The sequence below is a fragment of the Corvus kubaryi genome, unplaced genomic scaffold (genome assembly GCF_017639235.1).
Source record: "Corvus kubaryi isolate FWS band 111438036 unplaced genomic scaffold, C.kubaryi_AGA036_p1.0 37334, whole genome shotgun sequence".
Classification (NCBI taxonomy): Eukaryota; Metazoa; Chordata; class Aves; order Passeriformes; family Corvidae; genus Corvus; species Corvus kubaryi.
Genome location: NW_024581108.1, coordinates 25993634 through 26013492, shown reverse-complemented (window position 1 = coordinate 26013492; position 19859 = coordinate 25993634). Strand labels below are relative to the sequence as shown.

Below are 19859 nucleotides of genomic sequence, written 5' to 3'. Positions count from 1 at the left end.
GGGGAAGTATCCTGTGGTTAGGAACACATATGTGGAATTCCAAAACATTAGTGTCCCTGTCATTTGAGCAGGCAGAAGTTTGGTAATAAGCCAAACCATGGAAATGGGTAATTGTATAGATTTGGAAATGTTTCCCATGGTCCTTTCTGCTCTCCTATATGGTGCTAATTAGTAATTAACTTCAAAGTGAAAAGTACGTTGCATTTAGGGAAAAACAAGATGTGTAGCAAAAAGAAAAAAAGACTAATTATTAAAGTGAGCATATGTGAGCAAAGCAAACTATCCAACAGTGTTGCCATGGGCAAAACTCATTCTTTGCTCATCAGGAAGGCTTTTTTAACTCCCTGAAGTGTCAGGTGTTTTCAGTTGCCTGTCACTGGCTGCTGATGGTTGTGCCTCAGATGTGTCTCACACAGCTGGAACCTGGTGACTTCCACAGCTGAAGAGGTGCATTTAATCAGTTCAAAACCATGCCGGCTGTGCACTGCGGACGCAGGATGGGAAAAGTTTAAAGTCCAGCTCCTGGAACTGGGCACCAAGCCCTGCCATTGCTGGCAGAGATGAGGAATGGTGACTCACAGACACCACCTAGGACCCTGGGTGTGGACAGCATGGGCAGCTCATCCATCTGTCTGAAACAAGGTCTGCAAGGTGGGTTTCCTGGCTGGGAATTGCATGAGTGGTTTTGGGGCTCAGCTGTACAAACCAAGCATGACCGAACCCTCTGCCTGCCCATTGGGGCTGAGCCTCTGAGGCGGCCCTTCTGTGCTGAGCCAGCTCTTCTGTCCTGGCTGTCCTATGCTCTCCTGTGCTGTCCTGGCTCTCCTGTACTGTCCTGGATGTTCTGGGCTGTCCTGTCCTGTGCTGTGCCATGCCATGCCAGCACTCCTGTGCTGTGCCATGCTGGCTGTCCTATGCCATGCTGTGCCATGCTGTGCCAACACTCCTGTGCTGTGCTGGCTGTCCTGTGCTGTGGTGTGCCAAGGGATGTTGGGACCTGCTGCAGGGATGCTGAGCTCACTTCTGGCTGCTGTCCAAATCCTTGTCTGGTTGGACACCAGATTATTTTAATCTAGATCACCTGTTGCTGATAATGTTAAACAATTTAAAATATCACTACAGCTGCCAGGCACTGGCAGGTCTCCAAAGCAAGGTAAGAATCCTCTTAGCATCTCATTCTTGGTAAATATTTCAGTATGCTGGGCTCCTCAGGCTTCTCTGGGAACAGCACAGGCTACTTTCACTCCCACAAACTGCTTTGGAACATGTTCTACTCATTTACATTTTTCAGAGTTTTTGTTTGTTTTACTAACTGATCACTCCTATGCCTATGAAACACGTTTTCCCCCCGAGCCTGATTTTCTTCTATAGAGAGCAATTAACTAAGACATTGTTTCCTTCAAGGAACCAGTAATTTTAATTAATATTAAAATTATTTGCAAGCACTTGTCTTAGTAAAGAGCCTTTGAAACTAAAAAAGTTTTGCCTTCTGATTTTTTTGTTGTCGTTCCCATGTGTTCCCCTCTGACGTATTCTGAGAAGGTGCTGAAGGATGACACCAGCAGCTCAGGTATCAGTGAGTACACAGAGGTATTAATGCACATGAAGTCTCCTTGCTCTGTTTTTGTTTCTCTAATCCAGTTTAGTTTCTGGTTTTCAGGCCCAGTCACTAAATGCACAGTCACTGCATGGTTACTTTAGGCAAGGGAATTACAGACAGAATGCAGAGGTATTTGTAAGAAAAAAATCCCTGTTGAAAAAGAATCTTAGTGCTAGAGCTGATTTTTCAGATATGACAATCGATCCTTTCTGCACCATTGGTGTTTCTGGCCTATGCAAGACCAAAGAATGAGACCTAATCTCTGTCCATCCTCTTTCATCAGCCTATTCCCTGCCTGTGCTTCTGTAGCTGTGCCATGGGGAGCAGATTATCATCTGGCCAATTAGTCAGGTAGGGAATTTTCATCAGCATCCCGGATGCACCTTCTCCCTTCTGCTCTGCCTGTCTTCCGTCACAGCATGCAAACTGCACTGTACTTGTACTTCTAGAAAGAGTACAACAGATTTCATCCAGTTGTAGATAAATCTGGATGTTGTTTTGTTCTGGTTTGCTGGAGCTTTATATTTCCTCTTGTTCAGCCCCTTCCATGGAAATCTTGTGACTTCTTGGGCCAGGAGATTGTGGACAGGGTCCAGCAGATCACCTTGTGAGCCCCATCCCAGGCTTTCCTATGTATTCATTCTGACATTTCCATTGTCCCAGCAGCTGCTGGTGTAAATGGAACTGCCCCTGAGACATGAGCCCAGGGGAGCAGCAGTAACCACGGACTGGTACCAGGGGCTGCTGGTGGGAGAGCTGTGACAGAGCTGCACTTACAGCTTCTCCCCATTCAACTTCTCAGCAAGCGAAACAAAACAAATGGAAAATGACCTCTAAGCTTTATTTAGTGAAATCTTCTCCATTTTTATTGCTTTAGGACTATGGAAGTAACAGCAGGCATGTCAGAAGCATCGTCAGAGCCCACCATACAGTCATAGTTCATGTCTATCACAGTGCTCGAGGCCTCATTGCAGACCTGCTTCGGGGATCATGGCTGTAGAAAAACAACATCCTCAATAACATCCACAGCACCCTGCCCAGCAATGGTAAGTACTGATTCCCACTCAGCCAGGAAGGCAGCTCTGCCTTGTCCACACATACGGTATTACAGATAAATTTTGTTAATTTGAAAAAAGACCCCAGAAAATAACAGTGCAATTAACTCTGTAATCACTTTGAGAGGAAGAGTTCAACTTCTGCTACCCTGCCTCTGTTCTCTTTATTAATGCCCCATGGTCAGAGTTGCTGCTGCAGGGCCTATTGGTGGTACTGGGCACCCAGCATGATGGCATCCTGACATCATGGTTTATTTCAAGTCAAAAATGCCACTTTGCACTGTGTTAATGTTTGTGACATAATTTTACACAATTTCCTTCTGGTTAAAAGTTTGTTTTGAAGTTCCTGTGTTGCTTTTTGTAAGCAAACATCTGAAGGAAAGCTTACACTCTTTGGGAGAAACAATCCCTCAAACCAAACCAAGTGGATAAGAAAACACAGATGTCTGGAGGAGTTCAGGGAAGGTGGGCATCCAGATACGTCTGTGTTCTCAGCGACCAGTACAGTACCCGAGGGTCAGGGCCCTGATGAGCTGGGGCTGGGGCTGCTGTGCTGGGGAGCTGCATCAAGCCACGGAGCAGGAAATGGGACACAGGATGTGTCTGGGCCTGTGGGGAACTCAAAAACAAACCAGGTCTGGTTCAGAACCCGTGAGCAGGAACAACTGAGCTCCCACAGGTGAGGCTTACAAGCTGTTCCTTGTCTTATTGGGGATGGGGCTGGTGGTTCCCAGGTACCTCCCAGCAAGGGTGGGCTGACTGCCCCCTGCCTCAGGGCCGTCCAAGCTAAGGGCATCCTACCTCAGAGCTCTAGAATATAACTGATGTCTCTTTACTTTCATCTCATTGCATTATCAGCGCCCAGGATGAAAATGCAACATTCCCATGATGCAGAACAGCAGCACAGCACCAAACCCAGCCCTTGGGCAGGTCAGCTGAGGGAGATGCAAAAGCAGAATGCAAGGCAGGGACATTTGCCATCAACACTAAAGCTGTTCAGTCCAGGGATGTCAGCGTGACGCTCAGCGGGAGGTGCAGGTCGATGGGTGGGCTGGTGCCACGTGGATGGTCCCTCCCTCAGCTGCTGTCCTCAAAGCTGCTGCTGCTGCCGCAGGAGTGGAACCTCATGGTGCTCAAGGGGTCCGACACGTACCCTGCCAGGCGCAGAGAGAGAGTCGCCTGCAGCTTGGCACAGCAGCGGTGCTCCCCAGCCCCCTCCCTGCAGTGCCAGCAGAATAACCAGGGGCACTGCTCCGTGAGCTCGGAGGAGCACTCAGCAGTAGCTCACCGTTTTTGTCCACGGGTGGGTACTGGAAGTTCCTTCTCATGTCATCCAGAGACAGGCCCTGAGAAGGGGGCTGCCCAGTGCTGCAATTTAAACAGGAGGCGTCAGTTTAGGTAAGACTGATGATGACACATTTCCAGACCATGAGAACATTTTTTCCAGAGTGGAAGGAAAGAACAGTACCATGAGACATCAGCCTGGGGCCCAGCCACAGCAGTTCACAGCAAGAATAAATCATGAAACGAGACCATGACCCCCAGGCACACTGGCACTCAGTTACCCTTCTCAGAGTAACTGCCCTCAAATACCCCATTTGGGGCTTTGCAGCTGTCTCTGGATTGCCATCTTGGAAGCAATTCCAGGCCTCAATCCAGGGTCATTGACATGTATTTTATGGGTCACTGCTAAAAGGTGATACATTTCTCGTAGGAAGGATCGTGGAATTATCTTCCAGTCATGGACCAAACCCACTGTCCAGCCAACATGTTGTTCATCCCTGATCCTAGAGGTAAGAGTTGCTATGTTTGCCCTTGAAATCAGTTCTCCCACTGGTAGGGTATAATACCTCAGGTATTTACTTAATGGTACAATACTATAGAGAACCCATGTGGCCTTAAAAAACATCAGGAGTTCTTCCTACCATTCTTTGGGCATGAAATGAGCGATACACAGTTTTTAGGATACACCCTGGTAGGAACAGTCACAGCAATGCTGACTCCCACAACCCTCTGTGAGGGTCTTCCTTACATAGTTGTCTCCTGCCTCTGTACCTGCTGGAAGGCTTTGGATTCTGTCTTTCTGTCTGTCCATCTGTCCCCTCCCTTCTCAGCAGGGACACTTTCACCTTTCCCCGCTGCCCTCCCAATGGCAGCCTGGGCTCTGTGATGGACACAGGTGATGGCACAGGTCTGGAGGTGCTCTCTCCTGGTCCTGCCACACCACCTCCCAGCAGCACAGCCTACTTCTTTCCTTCAGTCATCTCAGTGGGAGCCTTCCAGAGCCCCTCTGCGTCCCGTGGGCCCCGCGGTGACTCGTACGCACCCCTGTGACCAGGCAGCATACGCTCGCGTGTTCAAGGCGTATTCCAGCTCAAAGCGACTGCGCAGTGCGGCGACGTGGCTGCGCCCAGGACCGCCCCGGGCCACCAGGCAGTCCGAGGAGGAGGAGGGAGACAGGGACCCGCTGCTATTGCTGGAGGCTGGAGACATTAACTGGGTTAAAAAAAATAAAGGTACCATTATGGCATATTTACAAGTCCTTTCTCATCTCTCTCTCATAAGTTGTATCCCACTTTTCCTTGGACTTTTCCAGCAGCTCCAAAGCCACCGCTGTCCTCAGCTGCTGCCACTGTCCCTGTCCCCACTTGCACTCCCATCTGCTTGTACACACACAGACCTTTCCCGCTGGGAGCCAGGTCCTTACCTCAATATTGCACAGACACTCCTCTAACTTTGTGACGACTTCTGAAAACTCTGGTCTCCCCTGTGAAGACAACAGGAAAACCAGAGCTGGGTTAAAAATGGAAGGGGGCAGATCTGATGTGATTAGATTGACACACAGGGAAGGGATCAGTCACAGTCCCCAGCATTTCCCCTCTCCGAATTTCATGGCATAGCTGTCAGTCTGTTTGGGAATCTGATGAAAACTGCAAGTTCAGTGCTGAGCTACAACGTGCAGATGAGTGTGCATATGAACTTTAACTGCAAATCATCTATTTTTCTGTAACAATTAAATTTGAGCTAATAATTACTAGATCACAAAAGTACTATCAATAAATTATTGGCTCTGCTCTTCAGGTTGACTTTCTCTTTGCCCATGAACAGGACTTTGGACACAGCAAAAGCAGTGATGAGCAGCAGACAAGTTCCTGGCCAACCTGCCTGTATGGCCATCCTCCTCCCTCCCGCATCCATGTACCTGCATCTCTCCATGGCTGCTCCACACTGCCTGCCCAGCCCACTCCTGGGCAGGTGTCTCTATCTGCATGCCTCATGTGGCAGAAGGATTTCTGGAGGCTATGCTCGGGACAGGATTGGGCAACTGAGAGGAATGACAAGTAGCCCTCCATCTCTTATTGCCTGTCAATGTCCTGTCCCAGTTCACAGTTCAGCCTTCCCAGGAAACTCAAGTGTGACTGAAGCAGCACATACAGCACTGTTTGATAGGGAAGGGCTGAGAATACCTTAGTGAGGTAACTGCTAAACAAGCTCCACACATTCCCATCACATTATTCTCAACAGAACTGCCTGCAAGAGGTAGATGTGATTTAGGGGCTTTGGGACAAAGCCCTGTAGCTGTCCCAGAAGTCCTCCAGTCCAGGAGTGACAGCAGCCCTCTCATCCATGAGTGGCATCAGAGGGATAACACACACAAATGAGGCTCCAAGTTTTATCCCTTTGCGAGAAAGCATAGTAACAAACTGGGCACTACGTGGTTTGCTTTCTCAGAAGGGTAGGAAGAACATGATGTGTCCATTTTCACTCCCACAGACTTGTTTGTGTCCACAGGAAAGGGAGGGAGAAGAGTGTGTGCTCTCCATGCTGGTGGCTGACCAGGGGAGCAGCAGGGGCTGGTCTGAGAGCCAGGGTGCAGAACTTGTGGGTTCCTCCTGGTGCCTCCAACCAGCCATTCCATGGCTGGGACAAGCTGGGGCAGGGACAGGATTGCCCCAGGGACATGTGTCAGTCCCTTGGGTGATGCCATCCTCAGCTAGTCTTTAAAGCCTTCTGCTCTTCTGACTGATCCAGTTGCTCTGCTGCCACTGCACTGAGACCCTTCACTTGGAAAAACACAATGGGATGACACTGGTCCTACAAGAACCTTGGGCTCCATAAGCCCTGCTCTGAGTAACTTACTCCTAGGACAGCAGTGTGAAAAACGACCTTGGCAAAACCCGCCCTCTGGACTCGGAGCCCTTCCCAGAGACACACAGTCCTCCAAGCTGGCTCCTCCTGTTAGCTGAGGGAAGACTGGTGGGAAGAAGGGAGATCCCATTGGATGACTGGGCACAAACCTGACTGTGAGATGATCTCAGTGGTTCCTTCTAGAAAAGAGTTTGGTTAAAAAACCAGTAGTATGTCCCTGAGCTCCAATTTACAAAGTGTTCATACTCATTTACTGCGTGTGACAAGCCCTGTCACTGCCAGTGGAACTTGATCAGAATCCATCAGATTTGCCCACTGGAGATAATGGAAGAATGGCCATAAATTCAGAGTTGCATTTAATAAAACGAAAATGTTTACTTCTTTACAGAGCTCAGCCCTAGGCCTTATGGCAAATTCTCTGTCTCTAATTAAAGCTCACAAATCCAATTAGCCAATGAAAAAGGCTTCTCAGGAGATGCTGCTAATCTTCTAATCACCAGTTTGCCTTTGGAAACAGCTGCTTTCAAAAGTTTCTGGGAAACAGATGTTCAAGTACCTGATAAATAGAAACAGGGACATGGCACATGGGAACTTGTTTTCAGCTGGGATGAGCCTTGAATGAAATTAAAGACAAATAAAAGGATACATTTTCTAATTTGGAGGCATTTCATGGCCATCCAGAAAAACCCCTCCAGGTATACTCCATTTTCTGCCTTTTTTTTTTTAAACTGAGCAGACCTTGTGGAGTATTTTGACCTGTGAACACTTGTTGAGCCCCAAAACTTACTATTTTTCCCTAACAAATGATAACAAAAGACCTTTAGCAAAGCTAAATAAAGCCTAATAAAGAACAGTAGCAAAAAACCTTTAATAAAAATAATTTTGACAAGTTTTTTCTCACATCCTGTGCAAAGTTCTGTCCATCCATGGGCTGATTGAGGTATCAATTATTTTATAGTTCTGTCCTGAAGCTCTAAAACACTGGCAGGATGAAGTGACATTGGAGTTGCACTGATGGGTAACAAACTGTGCTGGGACTCTGAAAAGATGGTTTCTCCTTTTAGGGGCTAAGTGGCTGTAGGAATGCTGACAAAACACAGGGACTGCACCCATCTCAGTGCTTGCTTAAGTCAACACTTTAATATCAATAAATTTAAAATGAATGTGTGTTACATGCTGTCACTACCTGTTCCTTACAAAAATCTGAGAGCAGCAAGGAATTTTCTACTCATCTGTAACAGCTCGATTCTTAATCAGAATTACATAATTAATTAAGTTTTGTTGAAAGGCTAAATGTTAATTTAATTTCCTCCTCAATTCACCAACTCTCCTGTATTTCCTGACACACCCCATTATCTGCCGGGGCACTTTCTGCAGTGACCCTTCCCATGGAAACTGTGATTTTGGGGGTGTCAGCCGGAGCTGCCAGGGGCACTCACCTCAGGACAGGCGTTCCAGCCCCTCATCAGCAAGGCGGAGATGGGCTTGGGGATGGAGTAGCCGATGGGCGGGCGGATGTGATGGTACGCCATGTCCGCCGCTGCCGCCGCTGCAAGGGACAGCCCAGAGACACCCGTTAGCACCAGCGGTCACAGGGATCCTGGGAACACCCCTACCCACTGCTGAGACACCCAGCAGGTGTGGAAATGCTGAGCCATCCCACCTACGAATAAAGGAGGTTGCATGGAGGCTGGAGGTTAAAGGAGGCTTTTCCAATCAGACCGAGAGCAGAGTGAGATGCCCATCACCATGGCCACAGGCCCACCTCTGGTCACAGGTCAGACAGCAGTGAGGGTCTCACTGGAAGAGGGGGCTGAACCCTTGCTCCTTACCCATGCTGGCTCTGACCACGTCCTGCAGTGCTCATGACCTTGAGCAACTCCTGTCAGACATCCAGGGGTCAGAATCTCAGGAGTGCAAAGTGCAGCCCTGGAAATGTTGCTCTGCTGTTGTACACCCCCCTCCCCACCGGTCTGTGGGTGCTGTCCTGAGGTACTCAAGGAGATGTACCAAGGAATGGCTTTGCAATCCCAGCACCCGTGTGAGAGACAAAACAGCCTGTAGTCAGGGTGTCTTGTTCCCAGTCCTAGACCTAGATAGGATAGGTCTGTGCTTTTCACCGAATGCAATCTCTTAGCACTTAATAACACACTTCAGTAAGATACTACTGAATCTTAAAATTACATGGTGTAGCCACTTCTCTAGTTTAGAGAAATTAAAAAATTTAATTAATTGAGCATGTTACCTGGTTTCAGGTGAGCAAAAGGAATTTCCCCCGTTAACAGCTCCCAGAGGCACAGAGCATAGCTGAAGACATCGGCTTTGATGGTGTACCTCGTGCACTGGGTGAACACCTCAGGGGCCATCCAGCGCAGGTTCTGCGCACCAGGAAACAGCAATCACACATTAGCAGTGTTTGCTTCCTCGTACAAGCACCTATTCCTGTATTTGTATGTTTGTTTTCCTTTGTTTCCTTATTTCCTGCCTCCATCACTCCATAAAATAATTGGTAATCTGCCAGGAAAAATTTTCACCTGACTTGCAAAATGTAGTCAGTGTGTTACTGTGTATGATATGTAACTGCATCAGCTTGGTGCTATCTCAGCTCCATAGAGCCAGGCTGAGCAGGCTTTAACTGTGACAGTAGGATGAGAATAAAAACAGAAGCCCAGGCTCAAGGTCTGGAGACCACATCATATGATCTGAGAGATATATGCATATATGCCACATAATAAGAATTAACTACTGCTCCAGCTGGCAGAAGTAAAAGGTGACAATAGCTGCATTGGACTGGGGCCTGCTCTCTTGGGGTCTTGCTGCTCCCTGCAGAGCCCCAGTTCTGAGGCTGCTTCACAAGCAACCAGTCTCTCCCTGGGGTGACGGGTTCAGGGTGGATTTTTAGATTCCTTGTGCTCCGTACTCTGCATCCTATACAGGGCAGGACAGCCCCCATCAGGTCAGTTTTCATAGAACAGCCTTTCTCAGCAGAACAGCACCAAGCCCCAGCAAGACTTAATGTCTGAGCAGCAGCCCCACTCCCCACACAGCGAGTACCACTGCAGAGTGTTAAAGAGCTGGTTGCCAAGGCCGGCTGTAGCACCACCCATCCTCTGGCACTGCCCACTCCATCCCATCATCCATCCCACCCCACATTAATAGTTAGGATGATGTGAACGTTCCTGGCCATGGGGTGACACACAGGACATATCTGGACCCCAACCCATGAAGACAACAACTGTCTTGTAAATCTGACAGTGAGCAATGGGCTATTGTGAAGCAAAGAACTGTGAAATAAGGGAATCAGTGCTGAGTAACTAATTCCCTGTTAGAAAAAGGAACCACCTGCCAACAGCATGTGTGTGTGAGTGGGGAAGAGTGGATTAAAAAAAACTCTTTAGTAAGGAATTGGGGCAATAGAGCTCCAAAGACAACCTTATAAAGCATTGTTTTCTGCTGCAGATGTTATATATTCTCTCATCTCTGCTATTAAAGACAGAGGAAAAAAATTAAACCAAGACAGAGAAACATTGAGAGAGATGAAATACTACACCAGTTCATCGTTTCCAACAAACATATTTCCAATGTCTTCTTTTCCTAAACTGTGCTTGCCTGTATGTTTGATATTAATTATGTGGAATAAAACAAGAAACAAACCCCAGGTTGTTTTGTCATGTTGTCTTCATCCAGGGATTGCAGAAATCGAGATTCTGAAACAGAGCAAGAAAAAGAATTACTCTCAGGCCAATACAGACACACACCTTATTATACAAAAATCCCACCTTAAGTACAGTTACACAGGACCCTCTCAGTCAGCACATGTTTAGTTTTAGAGAATTTGGGGTTAATTTATAAGTGTTTCACAAAATCTCCTTACCTCCAAAATCAGCGACTACTGCATGACCATCCTCATACAGGAGAATATTGTGACTGGGGGAAAAAAAAACAAATCCTATAGGTAATTGTTTGCTAGTGCCTTAAAGATGGTGAAAATGTTATCATTTTTGGGTCATAGCTAAATGTTTGAGTTCAAATCACCTCCTTGGGTAGCTAAATGTCTATAGGTACATCTCATATTTATTGTTAGAAAGTGCACCTTACCCCTGAGAGGGCAAACCAGCTTCTAATCAATATCAGAGCAAAACACCTTCTGTAATTAGTTAGAGACCAAGTCCAAGAGCTTTATTTAATATGTGCACTGAATCTCAGTGATGAAGTGATAAAGATCATGATATTTGAATATAAACATAGTGATGATCTTAAAATAAAATTGCACAGACTGATTCTGTTTCCTCCTAAGGCTTGCGTAGGTGGCAATCCCATATTTACGCCAGTGTATGGAAGAGAAGGAGCAGATCTGAAGAGTCCGTACAGAATGGATCATGCAGGCAAAATCTATTTGCTTATTGCAAAATGTCATTTAGCAGGAAAAGTGTATATAGAATCTACTGAAAATTTTTTTACTGATTCATGGAAGTTACAGCAACTGATTTAATTTTCAGCAAAGAACACACAAGATGAAGTAAAAAAAAGACCACTTCATAAAACAGTATAGTCATAGAATCATCAAGGCTGGAAAAAACTCCAAGATCACAGAGTCAAACCTTTGACTGCTAATCCAACCTTTGACTGATTTGCATGCAACAAATCCAGAGAGAGAATTTTAGAAATCGGCAACACAAATACAGGGTTCCAAAGAGAATGGAAGCTTGGGGAAAGACGCACAAGATGCTTTAGCTAGGTCACAAGCTTCCAGTACCTCTGGAAATAAAGGCTTCCCTACCCCAGTCACTATACCTTCATGGCACAGGGCTTTGGAAGGGCCGAGCAAATCACAACATAAAAGTGCAGGAATGTGGACACAATGATGATGTCAGGGTATTTATCAAATGCTGACTGAGTCAAGAAAATTCAGAAGAGTGAAAAGTGTATGAAAAACAGAAATGAAAAAGTTGGCAAGAGTTTACATGAGGAGGGAAAATGGAAGTAATATTGATGGTCTCAACAAAAAGCACAACCTGCACATATTAGAGCTGCAGATAGAAACAAGAGCAGTCAAGTGAGGAACACAAATTTTACCAGATAACAGTTTTAGGACAGAAGAAAATTTAAGCTTTCCCAAGCAGGACTCCCACAAATCAGTCTTCAAGGTTTCCACCTTCACCTAAACCCAACCCTTGGGATGATAAATTTAATCATAAAAATGTAACCATGACTCTCCTGATTTATATTCAATCTGATTTTAGCTCTCATATGTACTTTCCATCAAAATATTTAAATTATTTTAGTATCACATGTGGAATTGTTTTGAGATCCACACCGTATGCCAAATGAAAATATGAATCAAACACAAGGTGGAACTAGAGAGACTCCTGAAGGCTGCACCCCAGGCTGAGTGTAGGTACACAAGCCACACAGAGCTACAGACTTTGCTGTGGTCTTTGCTCAAATTTGGCCTCTGTCAGTAGGGACAAAAATTATCACCATGTCTCAACTGCATTGAGCCCTAGCTTCAACTTCAGGCTATTCCAGGATTGTGTAGACTTGAATAAATCCAGCTTGACAAGTCAAGACATAATCAAGACCTAGGCTGACAGTTTTTATGGAGAAGCAGAGAAATCAATTGAAATTCCCTTTCTCCTCATGGCATGCATCAGCCTTTCATAGAATCACAGAATCTTTGAGATTGGAGCTCTCCAAGACCTCCAAGATCACGGAGTCCAACCTGTGACCAATCCCCACCTCGTCACCCAGCCCACAGCACTGACTGCCATGTCCAGGTGTTCCTTGGACACCTCCAGGGATGGTGACTCCACCACTGCCCTGGGTAGCCACTTCCAATGCCTGACCACCCTTTCAGTGATGAAATTCTCCCTGATGTCCAATTTGAACCTCCCCTGGCTCAGAATCTGACAAACAATGCTGAAATGCTCATCTTGGTGCTGAGTGCATTGATGGGCATATCTGAGGGCAGGAAGCAGGCTCTCGGAGGGTTTTGTCAGTCTGGTACCTCCAGGGAACACTACAAATACTGATTTTTCTTTTTTAAAGTAAACAAATACACCCCACAGAAATAAGGTTTGGAAGGTAACAGCTTAAAAATGCTGTAATTGACTCAGTGGCACTTGAAAACGTGAAAACCTCAGGTGAAACAGGTGCTCTTAAGCCTGTGTTTTGAGAAATACAGCAAGAAAAATCCAAGCTGAACTGAGCTGGCAGAAGACTAATACAGAGTTCAGCAGAATCAGAAATTAATTTTCTTCTGTTAAGGTCACACAGGGATTGCAATAGTGAGAGCAGGCATTGTTCTCTTCATGAAACCATGGAAGGAAGAAAACGAGATAAGAACAAGGAGTGTGCAATCATCCTGGCTTTGTGAAAGGACATGGTTCTGGGGTCTGCCAGGCGTGGAGGCTTCTCTCTCCCATGTCAAGTGACAGGCACAGCATGTCCCTTTCCTAAGGATTTGGGCCATTAAAAGATCCTTCTGCCTTTAACACGCTGTGGGTGTAATAAAAAGCAATGGATATTTTAAGATTTCACAAGGGACGTTTCAACAAAGAGTTGCAGACTCCATGCCCATTACCACCAGGCTGCCATCCTCTCTTTCATCTCCCTCACCAAGCAGCTCTCAGAAGTGTTCACAGATAGTTAGAGCCATCAAAAGCAGGTCAGTTGCTCAAAGGCTTGCTCCAGCCATGTTCAGCTGTCATGGCTTAAATTAAATGGATACTAAAATGGTCTCTCTTTTATTAAAGTGCTATAATCTTTGTGGCTTCCATCCCTCACCATGGTGTAAGTAGTAATAAGGTGATGCATGTCACCATTACTGATGGCTGTCAGAAGTGAAAAGCAAAATAAAACTCCCAATTATTCTTCAAATGGAAGGATAACTCCTTTTTCAGGGTAGAGACACGAAAGATTAATTTTCTTCTCTATTCTGTCAAGCCATATTGCAGGTTTATTTAATGCATTATGTGTAGTGCATTAGATTTCAGAACTCACAAAAGTGATTATGAGTTATGTGAAAAATTAAGGTAAAAAATATGAGACTCCTGTGAAGCCACTGGCAAAACTTAACACGGATTTTCACTCTTAGTCTTTCTCTTAAGTTGTTGCAAAGTTTTTCATCTGGTAATTGTGCCTGTGGGTTGGCTGGGACTCATGCTGCAAACACGACTCCTGCTCTTGCACTAAACTTTCAGAAGTTGAGCTCTCTCAGCAGCACACATCAATGGCTCCAACATTCCCTACAGCACATTATCTTCTGACCCTCACAAATACGATCTGTATGAGTTCTGTGGGGCAGTTACATGCTTTCTGGATCTCTAGGAAGATACTGGTTTGGGTTTTCTTTTGTGGAAATCATTATTTAAAATCCTTCAGTGCAGAACTGTTCTTCTAAGAGCCACCAAGGCATGAAGCTGAACTGTGAGGTCTGAGTCTTGGCTGCCCTGGTCTGAGCCTTGGCTCCCCTAGAGCAGTTCCACAGGCTGCAGCAGTCAGGCCTGGGGCTCTTGGCTCGCGCCACTGCCTCAAAAGCAAGGCTCTCCCTTGGAACAACACAGGTGTGCGGCCTGGAAGGAAGCTGGGCAGGGATGCAGGTATGAGAAGGAGACTCAGAAGGATAGTGGAGGATGCCATTCAGCGTGCCGGTTGCTCTCGAGGGCTGACAGAGCTAAGGACCATGCTTTGGCTCTAGCAAAAGGATCACTTTCATCTCCAATCCTGCAATCAATGCCATTCAGGTATTTCACCCCCTGTTGGTGAAACATGCTCAAGACTCTTTTCACAGCTGGAGCAGCAAGAACAGGCTTTTCCCCGCAGCCACCAAGGACTCAGTGCTCCCATTCGGATACCACCAGAGGTGGGTGAGTGCCCAGTCCTGTGAAGATCTCAGCTCCCAGAGGGAAGCAATCAGAGCTGCTGTGAGCTGTAACAAACAAGCCAAGCAAACAGAGAAACACACGAACTCAGTGACTAGCAGGAAATATTTAGAGTAAAAGAGACAAAGCAAAGGGCAGGAGATGAAGCGATGAGGGAACGTGACCAAGTGTCCTTTGCCAGCAGGTGTTAGGCTGAAATTGAGCATTGGGAAATGGAGATTCAGAAAAACAAACAGATGTAGGGAAACACCATCAGCGACTGCAGCCTTCCAGGACAATCACAGTTCAGCAGTTGTGACTCATAGAGGTTTGTATAAAACCTCTGAGATTATTTTCAATTGAGTGCTAATGAGACACTGTGGGGTTGCAGGAGGCCGCAGGGTGTCCCTGTGGCTTTGAGCTTTCATGTTGCCTAAATTTTTAGGTTGAAGACTGAAACTGACCTGTTCAAATCCCGATGTATGATGGGCTGTGTGAGATTGTGGAGGTACTCCATGCCTTTGGCCACATCTACAGCAATGATTAATTTAGACTGCAGATCAAGAATTCTGTATTTCGTAAAAAAAATTAAAATTACTTGAAGGTAATAAACAGTTGAAAATTATTCTTATCTGTAAATCATGGGACGTTTAAAATTGTTTTACATACAAAATAATGTTACGTAATCTATGCAAAGTAAACCTATATATTGTAAAATAATGGCAATAACAACTTTGTGATTACTCATCAATTTACCTCGTACACCCCATTAAAGCGAACCAAAGCTCAATATTTTCCACTGTGTTCCTTTCTCTGTTGTCTTATCCTGAAATGAGTATTTACATCAGCATAGATTCCCTACACTTCCAAATTCTGTGTGGCAGGCCCCCGTGGGGGATGAGGGTAATACCTCTTCTGCTCATGGAGCAGGGAGAAGAGCGATCCCCCGGAGATGTACTGGGTGACGATGGCAAACTGGCTGGGGTCATCCAGGCAGGCTCCCACGAACTGGATGACACAGGGATGGTTCAGTTGGCAGAGAATGGAAACCTCACGGCAGAACATGTCCACATCGGATTTGGAGCAGTAGGTGTTGGCTCGGTAACTTAGAATTCACATGAGAGGAAGCAGAAGGCAAAAGTGTCATAAAATATGGGCTTTTTAAATACTTCAAACTAGGTCACTGACCAAGTAGGATGGAAAAGCCTGACAAACTTACCGTTTGATTGCAACAATTTTATTTCTACATCGTCCCTTATAGACTTTTCCAAAAGACCCTAAAACAGTTTAAAATAAATAAGCTCAAATATGTTGGTTATGAACATCAAACATTTAAAGTCAATGCACTTTAATTTCTGGTACCTGAGCCAATAATCTCATGGAACTCTATCTCAGAGAGCTGAAGGTGGAAGTGTGATGGCAAACCAGCGCGGAGGAGGAGGACATCGGCCTTTTCTGCAAGAAAAACACTCATCCCATTTATAAAACACGGGTCAGGGGAGGAGCAAGCATAAAAGCGCTGACCTTCAGAACTCTTGCATGGGGAGAGCTGTTTTTTACAGGTTTTTCCCTGAAAATTGACTGCTAGTCCTGCTCCCTGCTACAGCAAACCCCAGTGACAGACACTTGCAATGCCACAGGTTGCCTTGGGCATTCCTGGCTCTAGCACTGTATCAGCCATGAGCACTGTCCCACGTTCCCAAACTCTGCCTGTACCACGGGATGGTAGCACAAAATTCCTTACATGGAGAATTAATTCATTTTTCTGTGTAGCCAGTGCTCATTGCTGCTGCTGGGGATGCTATTCCAGAGTTGGCTGGCTCTTAGTGACATGTGGAATCTAAACTTTGCAACTGAATTTGTCAACTAGTTGTCAAATGTCTCTATCTTGTTGATCTTGTTAGTTTATTACTATAGAGTTTATCAGAATATTTCTAAACAGAGAATTTTGATGCTGCTATGTAAAAGATGTAAGGATTTGATTATATCCAGAGAGAACATTTAAAGGGGAAAATTGAAAGTACCACCAAAAAAAAAAAAAAAAGAGGAAATATCTTAAAATACCTTAAAATACCTTAAAATATTTATCTGCATATTTCAGCTGTATTTTTTTCACAGTAACACAAATTATTTTTGGACAGAATTTTTCTTATAAGGATAATTCAGGCATTTTATGGTGTGATTTAAATGATATTTATTTGCATTCATGGAGAAGTGGGTATTTCATTAGTGCTATTTCACATCACAGCCTTTTCTCAAAGAAATAAAAAGAAATATATATATATTTTAAAGTGAATGAAAACAAGGCAAATACAGGAATTGTCATTGTCCTGAGTAACAAAACGAAGTATATTGTTTCCTAAAATTATGCCAAGGAAATGGAACAATGAACCATAAAAATTCCAGGAATAATGAATCCTGTGTAGGATGTTCAGGCTGACAAACACATTGGATCAAAAGACCACAAAAGTTCAAGTTTTCCCTTGCCATGGCAAATACCTTTTGTCATGCTTTTAATCTTCCCTAGAGGGGATGGCACTGACACATAGGAACCATCTGAAATAAAGAACAGCGTGAAATATTATGGAGTTCAACAACAGCATAAGTGATAGTGCTGATAAATTAATGAGTCAATGATGGCTGAAAGAATTAATAATAAAGGGTGAGAATTCAGACGAACACACGAACACAGCTGATGGGAGCTGGTTTGGGCTGGGATATAGTTCATTTTCTTCACTCTACCAGGCACAGCAGATTGGGATGTTGTATCCCCTCAGCCTTGACAGGAATCTGTGTATGGCTTTACTGATTGCTGCAGAATGGTATCGACTCACAGGTATTAAGGGAGCCAACGTAGCCTTTAGATCCACTAGATTTTGTAAAGGAGCTCTGGCCAGATTCCCAAACTGGACTGTGAACATACTGCACTTTTTAGTTCACTGATGAGACTTTCCCAAAGGCCTCAGCTTTCTCCCTATACCAGAAATTTCATCCCCTTTTTTCTGCTCAAGTGGAAGCCAAGTCCTTTTAGAAATCAGAATTACAAAATATCCCTGCATGTGCTAATCGCTTGCCAAAATAATTTCCAGTACACCTGTGACCTTAGTCCCCTACAGATTTACATACACTTGAGCTATACTACAGCTAAACCTGGAACAGGCCAAAAGATTCAGGGAGCAGGCTGCTGCTGCTGCTGGCTGTAGGCTCCTCCGCTTTCCACACCTGGAGCAGAACAAGGTACAGCATCCTCATCCTCTCTGAGGATGCGCTCTAACACATGGCCAAAGGTTTTGTTTAATCTAGCTCAGTTCCTGGCTCTTGTCATTTAGTCACCAATACAAATGCGTATTTTTGTAGCAAAATGTGTAATTAATTCTTCCAAAGGGGGCATTTGATATCCAAAGACATTAAAAAGTATGAAGGGGACTGAGTAGAGAAAGAGAAAATGTCAACAGTCAAAGAAACATCAGGACTAAAGAGCACACAAAGAACAGTGATGGAAGACTGCTCAGGACATGAAAAGGTGTGAGCAATGATTGACAGGGGCTGATCTTCAACTCACAGCTTTGGGCTCTCCTTTCTAGGAATAAAACCAACTGACAACTTTAATTTAAATAATGGAACATTAAATTAAGTGTACCCAGAAAATGGTGAGTCCCATGACAGTGATTTTATTTGTGGCAGACAGAACTGACCCAAAGCTCTCTGACATGGGTGGAGCTTTTCCAGAGATTTCAGCAGTCTTTAGATCAGGCCCTTTGGCTAGAGAATAAAATGATTGCTCAGCCCATACCTCCTCCAGGCTGGGAGTATTCGTTGCAGGGGGATTCATCCTGAGGTCTTTTGTAATGCTTCAGGAGGGTCACAATTGCATCATGACCTGGGAAGGAAAGAGGAAATACATGGATTTGCAGGTAACTCAAAAGACTTTTTTTTTTTTTAATTAATTTATACAAAATCAGGGGATTTTTAAAAAAAATGTACAACATGTCTATAAAATATGCAAAGATGTGGTGATGCTAATCTAAACCTACTGTGATTCTTAATTGTAGAAATGTGGGAAATTTCTGCCAGTAAAAACAAGCATGTTGTTTTCATGAGTCCACCTACTCCTAAAATGCAAGATATGGCAAAGGAAAAACCTGCATTGCAGAAATTCTGCAATGGAAGTTGAAATAGTCTTCAGTGGACCTGACAAGGAAAACCAGAGCCTGTAATCATTCTTTTTGTAGTCCTAACTGGAGAAATTTGTACACCTATTGCTGCAGATGGAAGCTACACTTGCCCCTGTCCCTTGAGAGGCACCAGCTGGCAGTGGGGCCACCTGCTCAGGTGTTTGATACACAAAACTCTGCCTGGCAGCATTTAAAATTCTTTCCTAAACCTTTCCAAGATGAGTTTTCCCTCAGTAATTTAATATGTATTATTTTGCCAATAATCAGGTTTTGAAAAGCCTTGCAAACTCATAGTTTTAATATATTACAGTCACTCTCACAATAAAAGGCACTGCAGGGGAATGTCCCAGAAGTTGCAGACTCAGAAAGATGGAAGCTGCTACCTGTCTGTACATGCAAGACAGTATAACAGGAGCCATGGAAAATGCCTCACTTTGATCCACATTTGCAAGAATTCAAGATTACTGACTGATTCATCCTTCCTCACAATGGTCAGCAATAAAATGGTCAGCAATAAAATGCACATGCCAGAGGAGGAACAGCCCTTGCTGCTCAGGCTGCATGTCTTTTGTTTTAGCAGCACAGAAACACTCCTCTTCTTGAGTTTGTGCTGGATTAAACTGGTGTTTAACAGAGATCTGAGGTGACAAATTGAAGTGTTGGGGTTTATAAGCCTTTGTGCCATTCCCTGGGGAGCAGATGGTGAGAGCTCTGTCTGCAGGCATTGGCAGGTTATTTTGCAGCATTATCTCCTTCCCATGCTGCCCTCTCCTTCCTGCACGGCTTCTGCGGATTTTGTAGCAGAAACTAGAAAATTGAAATACCTTTCTCATAAGCCCACATCAAACAGGTCTGCTCATCCTTTTCTCCACTGGACCTGCTGGGATCACAAGCTACGAGATTCATATCAGCTCCGTTATCCAGCAGGAACTGCACAAGGCGAATATGGCCATGGTAGCAAGCACAGTGCAATCCTGGAACATCAGAGATGTGTGGGGAGCACAACTGTCAGAACATG

General features: G+C 44.9%; 1 protein-coding gene across 3 annotated transcripts in view; it reads right to left on the bottom strand.

Moving 5' to 3' along the window:
* Window positions 1-2418: 2418 nt before the first annotated feature.
* LOC121665974 (serine/threonine-protein kinase TNNI3K) overlaps window positions 2419-19859 on the bottom strand; it is a 40855-nt gene continuing 23414 nt past the window's right edge. Inside the window, exons 11-25 of one of the 3 annotated variants that reach the window (XM_042031012.1) lie at window positions 19666-19815; window positions 18460-18546; window positions 17166-17222; window positions 16029-16121; window positions 15886-15943; window positions 15577-15771; window positions 15131-15235; window positions 10679-10731; window positions 10459-10511; window positions 9050-9182; window positions 8244-8353; window positions 5363-5422; window positions 4982-5151; window positions 3944-4023; window positions 2419-3809 (exon numbers count right to left, since the gene is read on the bottom strand). In XM_042031012.1, coding sequence (XP_041886946.1) covers window positions 3733-3809; window positions 3944-4023; window positions 4982-5151; window positions 5363-5422; window positions 8244-8353; window positions 9050-9182; window positions 10459-10511; window positions 10679-10731; window positions 15131-15235; window positions 15577-15771; window positions 15886-15943; window positions 16029-16121; window positions 17166-17222; window positions 18460-18546; window positions 19666-19815 — 1481 coding nt within the window. In that variant the 3' untranslated portion in view covers window positions 2419-3732. Of the gene's footprint in view, window positions 4024-4981; window positions 5152-5362; window positions 5423-8243; window positions 8354-9049; window positions 9183-10458; window positions 10512-10678; window positions 10732-15130; window positions 15236-15576; window positions 15772-15885; window positions 15944-16028; window positions 16122-17165; window positions 17223-18459; window positions 18547-19665; window positions 19816-19859 lie in introns of all 3 variants that reach the window. The other 2 variants (XM_042031011.1, XM_042031013.1) reach the window with 2 other exon arrangements.